Below are 12,904 nucleotides of genomic sequence, written 5' to 3'. Positions count from 1 at the left end.
ATACTGTATGAGAAGAGAGTGCTGATTGGTTAGCAGTGGACTCTGATTGGTAGAGGTGTTGCCATGGAGAATGCACCAGTTAATGGTGATTGACAGTTAACTTCCAAGCATTGTTTGAAATTTAAACCAGGTAGCTTGATTCCAATTGATCAAGGCATTGTGCTGAGGAATGAACCAGTGAATGGCTATCACTTATTTTCTTTAGCTGAAACAGGCATAATGTGTTTACATGATCTTTCTGTCTGCAAAGAACAGGCCCTGTGTATTAATATACATAGCTTCCTGTATTAATACACAGGGCCCTTTGCAGACAGAAAGATCATGTATACACATTATGCCTGTTTCAGCCAAACAAAATAAGTCACGGCCATTCGCTGGTTCATTCCTCAGGGCAATGACTTGACCAGAGTCGAGCTGCCTGGTTTAAATTTCAAACAATGCTTGGAAGTTAACTGTCAGTCACCATTGATTGATACATCCTCCATGGCAACGCCTCTACCAATCAGAGTCCACTTGTCAACCAATCAGCACTCTCTTCTCATACAGAATAAAGTTATTGCTTCCCCTAACATTGGTATTCTTGCGATTATCCTGATGAGTACAAGACAAAAACCTTTGACAAAATGTCTTTTTCAGCAATACTCAAATTTACTTTATTTTAAAAAGGCAGAACTTAGGCTATTACCATTTTTTGTTTCACCCCAGTTAGTAAGAAAAATATCCATGCAATATTTGGATCTTTTATTGTGCAAAATATGATCTTTCCCTGTCCATTGCTAATGAAAGCTGCAGTGATAGCCAAAGTTTCCTTCTCACGTAAGGGCTTAGTTACTCCAAACAAAGTAATAAATAATTTGTATGGCTTCTTCTTAATCCAACAATGAATTCCTTTGCATTACTCACACACACTTAATCACAAATGATGGAATTCCAGAGGATTACATGAGCACAAAATAATGCAGAATTGTAAAAAGTACGAGACATCTGAGGGATTCAGCCAGGACCACTGCTGAGGTGTGTCCTCATGGGGAAACAGAGAAAGAGCAACTATTCATTTCAAAGGTTATGACAAACCTTTTCCAGGATCAAGTTACAGGGTAGTGTTAGAACGGAATCACAGAATCTTTACAGTGCAGAAGGAGGCCATTTGGCCCATGGAGTCTGCACTAGCTCGCTAAAAGAACATTCTACCAATCCCACTCTCTTGCCTATCCCTGTAACCCTGCACATTCTTTCTTTTCAGATAGCAATCCAATTCCCTTTTGAATACCTCAGTTGTACCTGCCTCCACTATCCTTTCAGGAAGTTCGTCCCAGACTCCAACCACCTTCTGGGTGAAAAAATTTTTCTTCACAAAACTTCTACTCCTTTTGCCAATTATTTTGAATATGTGCCCACTAGTTCTTGATGTGCTCTTGAGTGGGAACAATTTCTCATTACTTACCCTGTCCATACCCCTCAGGATCTTGACCTCTATCAAGTCTCCTCTCAGCCTTCTTTTCTCCAAGGAAAACAGCCCCAACCTCTCCAATCTATCCTCATAGTTACAGTTCTTTATCCCTGGAATTATTCTCGTGAATCTCCTCTGTACTCTCTCCAATGCCTTCACATCCTTTCTCAAGGCACCAGAACTGGACGCAGTACTCCAGCTGAGGCCTTACTAGTGTCTTATACAAGTTTAACATGACCTCCTTATTCTTTTACTCAATGCCCCTATGAATAAAGCCTAAGATACTATATGCTTTATGAACTGCTTTCTCAACATGCCCTGCCACCTTCAATGACTTATGTACATATACACCGAGGCCCCTTTGTTCCTGCACCTCCTTTAGAGTTTCTTCGTTTAGTTTATACTGTCTCTCCACATTCTTCTGCCAAAATGAATCACCTCTCACTTTTCTGCATTGAACTTCAGCTGCCATTTGCTTTAATGTCACATGTGAAAGACTGCACTTCTGACAGTGCAGCCCTCCCTCAGTACTGCACTGGGTGTGTCTGCCGAGATTATGTGCTTAAATGGAATGGATTGGAGGTAGATCCTCCCCCATCTCTGCTCTGAAAAGGAGAAAGGCAAGTTTTTACCTGAAAGCTTGTTACCTTCTTGCTTGGCCAATGCAATGTGATTAACAGAAGAAAGAACTTGCATTTATTTGTGCCTTTCATAACATCAGGTCGTACCTAAGCACTTTTCAGACAATGAAGTACTTTTGAAGTGTTGTAATGTAGCAAATGCAGTGGTCAAATTGTGCACAGCAAGATCCCACAAACAGCAATAAGATCGTGATTCGATAACTGATATTGACTGAGGGGTGAATATTGGACAGGATTCTGGGGAGAATTCCCCTGGTCGTCTTCACAATAGTGCCAGGTGATCTTTTACATCCAACTGACGGGCAAACCTTCCTTTAATGTCTCATGTGAAAGACTGCACCTCTGACAGTGCAGCCTTCCCTTAGTACTGCACTGGGAATGTCTGCTGAGATATGTAATTAAGTGGAATGGATTGGAGGGAGATTTTCCCCCATCTCTGCTCTGAAAAGGAGAAAGGAAGTTCTTATTTACTCCTACCTCACACAAAAAAACTACACTGCAGGCAATGTGACATTATTCCAAAATAACTTGCATAACGAAAGCAGAGAGAGTTCAATACCATATCTTTAAAGGATCCAAGGACTGCTGCTGTGATGATCCCAAGAAATAAGCCAACGATGTTGAGGATTGTCGACGACCACAGCAGGTGGTACAGATGGATAACTTCTTGGCAACTTCCGACATCATTATATTCATAATAACCGCCCAAAGTGTCTCGACTGCATTAAAAGAATAAACATAGATGAGAAAGTCTGGATAATGTTACTTTCTCTATTCACCACCAAATGTCCTTTCCCACCCCAGCCCCCTGCCAAAAAAAATAGAGAGGCTAAATTCTTCCATGTCTAATATCCCATTCTGCAGCCAAGCAGAACATGCAGCTTGACCAGTCACTTTATTCAATGACATCCATGTAGTTCAGGCGACCGATTTGGAGTTACAGGCACGCTTCCAGAGCTTGAGTGGTCGGACTGCTAGCATTCAATTGCAGCAAGTGGGACATCCACTTTCTCCCATTAGTTCCCCCCAGTATGGATGTACAATAAATGTTCCAACCATTTAAAAAACAAGCTGGTTTAACAAACAAATATATTTATAATTCCCTCTTATTCAATTCATCCTTCATAAATACAGTGCAGTGAGAACATCAAATGTACAAAATGCAAAGATAACAGCTGAAGTATTAGGATTAATCTGTCACTAGTGACAAGTCTGGGTATAAAGGGACTGACCCCTTCAGCAGAGAAACATTACAGCTATTCTGAAGTATTATAATCCAAACTGAAACTATACCTCTCTTTATTTGGAAATATAAACGCTTTCTAATGTGGGGGAAAGTTGTTAAAGACTCTGGGTTCAATTAATTGTTTTGAATACCTAAACCTGTGCCAGCATACGGAGATCTAGACTGAAATTTGCATCACCAAAAAAGAATGTTTGGGAAAATGTGTTGATAAGGCACATTTTTAAAACAATGTAGATTAATGTGTAAAAGGATTAATTCCACTTTTGACAAAGTAAAATGTAAGAATGACATTAATACCAAATGGTTAAACACTATAAAATATTAATGATGTTAACGATTGCACATATCATTACATAGCTAAACTGCTTTGTGTTAAGCAATACACTCAGCATTGTATTTATTTATAGTGCTTCTGGGGAGAAAAGCAATTTCTCCTTAATTATGTTCCCAGTCTTCAGAGAGATGCACCTTTTTATGTATTTTACCTTGGCACCAATTCATTTATGCCCAAGCAGCAAATGAAATTGAGAATTGTTGTTTTATATGTTTTATCCTAACTACAGAGTAACAAGAAATATATTCCAGTGATTTACAGAGAGCAGCCACTTCTCTACATATTCCTGTCAATAGGCGAGAGGAGGGAGATGGGCCTGAAATGCATTCCTTGCTTCAGTCAGTATGAAGTTCACTGCATACCCAAAGCTCCATTAATACAACAAATGAGGGAAGCTCATTCTTCCACTGACCAAATGCAATTCACCCAACAATGTATTTTGCGCACTTTTCTTAATGGGCCAGAAATTGCTGAGAAAACCATGACAGTGCTCGCTGTTATTAATTCATAACAAACCCAGCAATTTGCAGCAAAGGAGTAATGCCATGTGAGCGGTGAGGTTAAAGAGTCCAATTAATGTCATTTGCCAGAAATTTGCTCTGCAATGCGCCATTGCAGCAAATCCTGGCCCAAATTTCTCAAGAGACGTCTCTGCAATTTTTCCCGTTATCAATGCAAATATTGAAGAAAGCTCGAGCACATTTTTGAATTGATAACACACATTATTTATCCATAACCAGCTACTTTCCATGGTATGATATTTCCACAGTGCCAGCAGCTCACAAGTACTTATTTGTGCTAAGGCTAATAATCTTTCATCCCAATGTTTACAAAGGCAGAGAAAAATCCCTTTATCACTATGTTCCGCACCTGTCAGAATAACCCTCTTTTGTGTCTCACATAATCTGCTTAATAATGAAAGTATGTAAATGATTTGCAAGGCAGTAATATATTCAAGGAATCCCGGTATTATCATAAGCCAAGAGAATTTAATTGCCTAAACTACAGAGGGTGCCTTAAGTGGCATCAGCCTGTACTACTATACACTTGGCAATGCAGATTTGCCCCTTCAATTCTGACATTATGGGAGGGACTGAATGGATACTGGGCATCGCCCTAAGGGAAAGAGGGAGAGATTTTGATGAACAGATGACATTGGTGGCATGCTGGGGTGGGGGTTAACCACAATGAGAGCTTCCCTGGGTCACGTGCATGTGCGCGCTTCTGGGTAGAAAGTTTTCAAGTCGTCACAGCTGAGGCCCAGGAGGAACCGATCTGCTGACTGTCTGACCCGAAGGTGGTGCCTGTTGTAAAGGCAAAGGGTCAAAACTCTTGGGAGAATGAAAATAAGAAGCTGCTGTGTTCACTGTATTCACCAACGTTTGTAACATAGAAATGCTTTAAAAAAAAACTATTAATTGTTAAATTTCAAAATACACAACGCCATTTTGAAATGTCGCTCATTTAAAAATTTTGCTCTACATTAAAAGACACTGTGCAGCAGGAGAAAGATCCTCTCCTCTTTCTACTTGGAGAGGCCTGAAAAACGATACTCCAAATCAAAGCAGGTCCAGCTTCCCCTGAAACCAGCTTGTTGCTTTCTTACCAGAGCGTTCCTGAGCTGGAACAGCCAGCGAGCTGGTCAGGGTACAATAGCATATGTTACATTGTTATATTGATGTATTAGAATTTTCACTCAGTTACCCTCAGCAAGAGAGAGAAATTGCAGAGCTTTTAATCCTTTACTGGACACGTTACCTGCAGTTATTTGGCTCCTTCACCAGACTAAATACATTATTGTTCAGGTCTGCTGAAAGAAACTGGGCCAAATAGACCAGCTGGCCTTTTTGCAAGTCATCTCCGACATTTTGCACTGTCCAATGCAACTCGACATCAGCAAATCCACCAATTCCTGCATATTCACAACAGAAGGAGCCATTATTCCTTACAGCAATCTTATCTCCTGATCAGTCTTTTCCTATCGACCACACGCCCTCTATCTCTCTCTATTTTGGTTGTTTTTACTGCACTAAAACAGTGTATGAGATAAGGTGGTAAAACTGGGATAAAAACAAAAAATTGCTGGAAGAAGTCAGCAGCTCTGATAGCATCTGTGGAGAGAGAAAAGGAGTTAACGTTTCAAGTCCGTGTGACTTCTTCAGAATGGAACCGGACGGATCACCCAGCATCAACCTAGGCACCGGAAACGCCAGCGGCAAACTCAGCCCTGACAACCCTGTAAAGTCATCCTTACTAACATCTGGGGGCTAGTGCCTAAATTGGGAGAGCTGACTCACAGACTAGTCAAGTAACAGCCTGACATAATCGTACTCATGGAATCAATAGTCATATGGACACATAGGCCAGAATATTACAGTCGGCGTGCGGGGGCGGACCCGACATGTCAACGCGCAATGACATCGGGCGTGCATCCTGACGTCATCTTGCGTCATTTAGATATTTCGTTCGGCAGGCACACGCCAGAGGCGGCTATGCGCCTGCCAAACTGTCAACGGCCTATTAAGGCCATTAAAAAAACAATTAAAGTTGTTACCAGTGCTGCCCGTCCAACCTTAAGGTGGGGGGGCAGGCGAAGAGCTCAAGCGGCCTTTGCATTTTTCAGGAAACCTCATCCATGGGCGGGATGAGGTTTCCTGAAGGTGTAATGAAATAATTAAATAAATTTTGCTAACTGTACAAACATGTCCCAGCTCATGTGGCACTGTCACACGAGGGGACATGCTTCAATAATTTTTCAGATCCTTTATTCAAGATTCCCATTACCAACTTAATCTCCCTGAGGCAACTCCGTGCCTCAGAGAGATTTCTGCAAACTTACGTGCGCATGCCTGACTCTCCCTCCTCCGCCCCCGCCCGTGCCTCCGGCCGCGCGTCACGCCGATCGCCTCCGGCCGCGCGTCACGCCGAGTGCCTCCGGCCACACCGATCGCCTCTGGCCGTGCGTCACGCCGATCCTTACTTTAATAGGCCCGCCCATATAAAATGGCGGTGCGCAGCTGATCGCAGGTGGTGATCAACTCCGCCCCCGCCCAGCCCACTCCCACCTGGCCTGCCAGACAGAGGTGACTTTCTGGCCATAGAAACTAGGAGCAGGAGTAGGCCATTCGGCCCTTCGAGGCCCTGCTCCGCCATTCAGTATGTTCATGGCTGATCCTCTATCTCACTGCCATATTCCCGTTTTCTCTCCATACCCCTTGATGCCCCTAATATCCAAACATTTATCAATTTCTTTTTTGAATATACTCAGTGACCCGGCCCCCACAGCCTTCTGTGGGCGAGAATTCCACAGGTTGACCACCCTCTGAGTGAAGAAATTTTTCCTCATCTCAGTCCTAAATGGCCTGCCCCGTATCCTGAGACTGTGCCCTTGGTTCTAGACTCCCCAACCAGGGGAAACATCCTCCCTGCATCCAGACACGAAACGCTAGCTCTGTTTCTCTCTCCACGTACGCTGCCAGATCTGCTGAGTATTTCCAGCATTTTCTGTTTTTATGGGCGGAATTTTGCGCTTGGCGTTCGGGATCAGCGGGGGCGTGGGCGGGTGTGGTCAGGAAGCTGACCACCGCCTGCGATCAGCAGCAGCGCTGCAATTTTACGCGGACGGGCCAACTAAGGCCCGCCCAGCGTATGACGCGGCTGCGGAATGAGCACGAAGGGGCGGGCGGGGGCGGGTGCTGAATGTCCGCTGGGTCCAATGGCGATCCGGCGGCCCTTGGAAGGCAGCCACTGAAGGACGTGGATGTCGTGGTGGACACGGCAGGCGGGAGGGCAGGCCGGCGGGGCAGTCAGCCCTGTGTTTCGCCGATGAGTGCCTCGCTGCCCTCCTGGAGGAGGTGGTAGCGTGGAGAGAAACCCTTGTCCCTAGGGATGAGGAGGAGGCTCCCCCCCTCCCCCCCTCCCCCCCCACCCCACCAAAAAGGCCTGGGAGGAGGTGGCGTCCTGGGTCAGTAGCCACGATGTGGTGAAGCGCACATGAGTGCAATGATCTCCTGCGATCGGGAAGGGTGAGCACCCTGTTGGCATAGGTCACTTTGCAGAGCAGGTAAGAGCTGCCCATCCCTCCTGCGGACCTCAGAGGTGTTAGAGTGTGAGTGGCAAATGTCAACGAGGCAGGAGCTGGCCAAGGGTGGTGAGCGCTGGCTGCTTGGACTGAATGCCTTGCGGCTCCAGAGTCACGAATCGGCTGAGCCCTGCGAGGTGTTCCTCAGGTGGGGTTGGCCAGGCTGCAATGGCGCTGCAGGTAGAGAGTGGACTAATCCATGCTCCTCTATCCCTTCAGGCAAAAACATCCCATAACAATGCAGAGAGGTCACGTACTGGCGGGGGACCCCCACACCTATTAATCCTCACTCACTATGAGCAGGAGGCCCTGGAGCTGGAGAGGCTGCATGCGCCTAGGCCAAGTGGCCACGGTGAGGTTGGGAAGCCACAGGGAGGTAAGAGTGCAGGGCACTGAGGCGAGAATATCGGTAATTGCAACCATTCTACTGTAGTCTCTATATTGATGTGAACCTCGAACCTGGAATCCCCATTGATAATGGAAAGACGAGGGCACCCTGATGCATATCTCTGTCTCAAGAGGCTGCCAGGCATGCACAGTAACAGTGTGACAACTCCAACCAATGACATGTCCTTGATCTTCCTTTAAGGCTCACTTTCGGGATGAGGAGCCTGAAGGCCCACCCCTGACCCCTGAGGACCACATTGATCAGAACCCCCGTCACACACGCTCTCTCAAGCAGGCACCAGTGCAGATACTAGGGCATTAGATCACTGGCTACTATCTCGGCGCACAATGGTGAGGGCATTTCATATTCGCTTGAGGTGCAGGCGGAGGCAGAGAGTGTCCAGGGCGCTGGCAGTCGGAGGACGGTTAGGGACCAGGACATTGTCGATGGCTGATGATGTGCTTCTGGAGTCATCCATGAGGCAGCAGATGCTGGTCATCCAGCAGGGTGCTGGAGGATCTGGCGGAGATACATGAGGGAATGTGTGCCATGGGCTCCAATGTGGAGGGGTCCCTGCAGAGTGTGAACAATGCAATGACCCTCATGGCCGAGCTCAATGCCTCCTCCATGGAGAGAGTGGTGACTCTCATGGAGAGGCTTCTCCAGGAACTGAATCGGGGGTTCCTGGGCTTGTGCTCGGTCCTGCAAGCCCTCACACCGGCAATGACCTCAGGTGGTCAGTGTCAGTGTGGGAGATGGATTGGGCACCCAGTACCCAGCTAGGTGCCTGTTCATCAATGGTGAGCAGGGAGGTCCAGAGCGACCTCACGTTGGCACACAAGCTGCCAGTCGTCTCTGCGGGCTCCTCTCAGGGCACTCCAGATGAGGGTAACAGCTCCTCCGCTACTCTGCCAGTAACTGGCATCCAATGAGGCTGCGCTGACTGAGGAGATGCCAGCTGTGGCACTGGCCGCTCCCTCCCAGTCGGGGCCAGCACAGGCTCCACGGGCCAGAGGACGCCCGCCAAGGTCATCAAGGTCAACAGGACAGCAATGTGAGCAGGCTGTCTCCAATGCCGGTGCCAGCGAGGGGGGAGCACCTAGACGGAGCACCCGCAAGCGAAAACTTAAAGCACCTTAATCACAACACGGGCTGATCACGGGTGATATTTGTTTCTCCCATTTTTCCATTCAGTGTTTATTGGTGTGATGGAAAACACCCGTCAATGTTAATTTGTAGAATGTTTGCCAGGCACCAATTAATTAAATGCACTTTTGTGCAACTGGCCTCTGGATGCTTCATTTGTTCTACAGGTGCAGATGATGTTATGGTGGATGTGTTTCTCCTTACACCATGTGCCATTTCAATAAAGTTTATGTTGTTGACCAAGGAACTGGTCCAGTCAGGGATCGAGTACTGAGACTGCAGCCCTGGTATGTGGTGGTAGTTCTTATTTGGTAGGCTAGCTGAAGGAGCGTTGGATCAAAGCATCCCGGGTATCCCTGCCTCCCTGGAAGTTGCCCAGGTCAGCGTCTATACCCTCAGCGTGCTCCTGACCGTGTTCGTCCTCGGACTCACTACTGGACTCATCGTCTGTTGCTTGTGCCAGCTACATCAAGATCTTCTTTCTCCACTGCATCCCCCCCTTTCCAGCAGCAGATTGTGGAGAGTGCAGCATGCAACCACTATCAGTGACACATGATCTGGGGGGTGTTAGAGTGTGCCCCCTGAACGGTCCAGACATCGAGAGCACATCTTGAGAAGACCTATGGTTCTCTCTACCACTGCCCATGTAGAGGCGTGGCTCCTGTTTTACTGCTGCTCGGCCTCTGTTCGTGGATGGTGGAGAGGCGTCATGAGCCACCTTTTGACAGGATAGCCCTCGTCACCCAGCAGCCATCCATCCAGTCGGGCTGGAGCACTGAAGGGCCTCGGCACCGGGGAGTGTCTCAGGATGTATTTGCCAAGGGAGCTGCCTGGGTACCTTGCACAGACTTGTAGAATCTGCATCCTTTGATCACACACTATCTGCACGTTCATGGAGCCCTTCCTGTTGACGAAGGCGCCGGGCTCACCTGCTGGCGCTTTGATGGCCACACGTGTGCAGCCTATAGCACCCTGGACACGGGGGAAGCCAGCAATTGTTGCAAAGCCTCTGGTTCACTCTCCCTGGCTGGCCTCATCCGCACAGTAGTGGATGAAAGTCAATACCTGCCTGAACAGAGTGTCTGTCACCAGCTTGACGCAAGTGTGGACAGCTGATTGGGAGACTCCATGCAGATCATCCACTGAGCCCTGGAATGAGCTGGAGGCATTGAAGTTGAAGGCCACTGTGACCTTCAGCACCATCTCAGGGCTGATCCTCTGACAAATGGAGGTCACTGTCTCCCTTGAGAGGCGGAACCTCCTTCGGCATTGCACCTCAAGACATATTGAGGTGGCTGCTTCACCGCCTGTAAATCCTGGCAGCAGGTTAATGGCGCCTTCTGCGGCCCTTTCTGTCTTGGACTTCCTGTTGGCCCTGCGCCCCTTGTGCCTGCGCCACTCCTCCCACAGGTCGCTCCCCTGGAGGCTGAGTAGGGACACCTGGCCTCCTCCCCCTTTTGGCCCTCTCTCCCTCCTCAGAGGAGGTGACTCCAGCAGAGACCACAATCCCCATTACCAGGGTAAGGGAAGGCTGTCTGATACCTGCAAGGCCCCAAGTGGTATGAATCCTCCGTGGGCCTGGAAAACACCACTGAGTCCTGAACTGAAGCCTCTTATTTCTGTCAATGAAGCTCTGAAGCGAAATGAAGATGTCCTGTTCACACAAGCAAGCAGCAGCTAGCTATATCCTAAACTACAAACTACTCGCATTTACAAGCCCACTGACCCCTCTTATCCCACCCCGTGGATGAGATTTTTGAAATTGTGGCTTGTACGCCTGCCCGTTTAGCCCATGCGATGGCCTGAAAATTGCACAGACTACGTAAAGTCCGAGAAGGGCCTTAACTGGCCACTTAATTAATGGCGGGTGCGCCTCCGTCATCATCGCGCGCCCGCCTACTGAAATATTGCGAGAGTGTGCGTTTACATCGGCACGCTTGGCCAATGGCAACGCGCTTTATTTCACGCTCGGGCGTGTCAGGCACGTGCCCATACGCCGAGCTGAAAATTCTGGCCCAGAATTCCAGCATCTGCAGTATTTTGCTTTTATTTTAATGGTAAGACTGGGATTTGGTTAACCATAATTAGCGAGCAGAGTTTTCCGTATGAGTGAAGACAGCAAAATACTTATGAAGGAGAGGAAAACGATTAAAAGCCACAATCGATATGAGACTTTAAAAAAAAATTGTAGCGTCAATATTCCCTCCAAGTTGAGTGACCACAGAGCAACCCAAATGTTCCCACACAGGCACAGAACGAGTCGGCCCCTTTAAATAACAGCCAGTGTGCGGCTGCATAAGAAAACTCAAAGGCCCCATGCACTCAAGTGAATAAGCTCTGAACGAAAAAAGAAAGGAGAGAGGGAATGTTGCATAGTATGATATTACTGTGTAGATTACCAGCTGTTACAAGACAATAGCTTTCTCCTAGTCAATAGCCAGTGCAAGAAGCTATTGTTCTATCTTTTAAAAATGTTGCCCATGGACATTGAGAATTAGTTTGGGATGTAAAAATGTCACGCATTTGTATTCCTAAAAAGATTTTTCAATAAAAGCACCACACGCGGGGCTTTGTGCTAAAATTAAGACTAATGGCGTCAAGGGGAATATAACAAGGTAGACTGCAAATCAGCCAGAGATGGTTTGAATTTACTGATTCCCCCAATAGGGCCTAGTCTCTGGTGAGGTGCCTGGTCACCTCCTGTTCATTAACAACCTGGGGCAGAAATGTAGAAAGCGTTGTTACTAAATTGCATCCCTATTCGCTAAAGAAGAGGACGCTGAAAATGTCACAGTAAAGGAGGAGGTAGTTGAGAAATTGGAGAGGATAAAAACAAAGAGGACATAGTTAAAAGATTAGCAGTGCTTAAAGTTGAAAAGTCACCTTTAGGATGCATCCTGAGGGATGTAAGGGTGGAGATAGCAGAAGCTCAGGCCACAATCTTTCAATCATCCTTCGACACATTGGGTGCCACCAGGGTACTGGAGGATTACAAATGTTACATTCCTGTTCAGAAAAAGGGTGAGGGATAAACCCCAGCAACAACGGGTCAGTCAGCCTAACCTAGGCGGTGGGCAAACTTTGAGAGGCAATAATTCAAGACAAAATTAATTGTCACATGGAAAAAATGTGCGTTAATAAATGACAGCCAGCACAGATTTGTGAAAGGCAAATTGTGTTTGACTAACTTGACTGAGTTCTAAAGTAGCACATAATAGACTGGTCAGCAAAACTGAAGTCCATGGTGTCACATCTCCGGCTGAAAGAACAACACTCAAAGTCACAGATTTAGCTACAGGTGTCGCAACATTTAGTCTGCCATCTTGACTAACTTCCGACCATGTGCTATCTGACCTTGGTTGACCTTCATTAGTATGCAACAGGCAATGCAGTAGAACTCAAGTATCCAAACATTCAGTTATCATTCTGACATCCCTCCTTTAGCAAATTGAAAGCATGTCACCTTAGTTTTGTTTCTGTTTCTCTTCGTCACCTGAACTTGTGTCATAATCCTAAATGACAACTTTCCAAACAATGGTGTGAATTCTGAAAATCTAACAGTAACATTTAAGTCAAACTTCCTTCACGCCAACACTCCAAATTTGAGCATGACATTTA

The 12,904-nt window shown here is 46.8% G+C and overlaps 1 protein-coding gene across 2 annotated transcripts in view; it reads right to left on the bottom strand.

Annotated features, from left to right (window-relative positions):
* The window catches only part of tmem255a (transmembrane protein 255A), a 116,662-nt gene that overhangs the window by 15,979 nt on the left and 87,779 nt on the right, over nt 1–12,904 (bottom strand). For both annotated transcript variants that reach the window (XM_078547624.1, XM_078547626.1), the window contains one exon: nt 2,651–2,810. In XM_078547624.1, the coding sequence (XP_078403750.1) occupies nt 2,651–2,810 (160 nt within the window). The remainder of the gene's footprint in view (nt 1–2,650; nt 2,811–12,904) is intronic.

This window comes from Cetorhinus maximus, chromosome 8 (assembly GCF_964194155.1).
Source record: "Cetorhinus maximus chromosome 8, sCetMax3.hap1.1, whole genome shotgun sequence".
In the NCBI taxonomy this organism is placed as follows: Eukaryota; Metazoa; Chordata; class Chondrichthyes; order Lamniformes; family Cetorhinidae; genus Cetorhinus; species Cetorhinus maximus.
The sequence above is the reverse complement of the archived record's forward strand: the minus strand, read 5'-3'. Positions and strand labels throughout refer to the sequence as shown.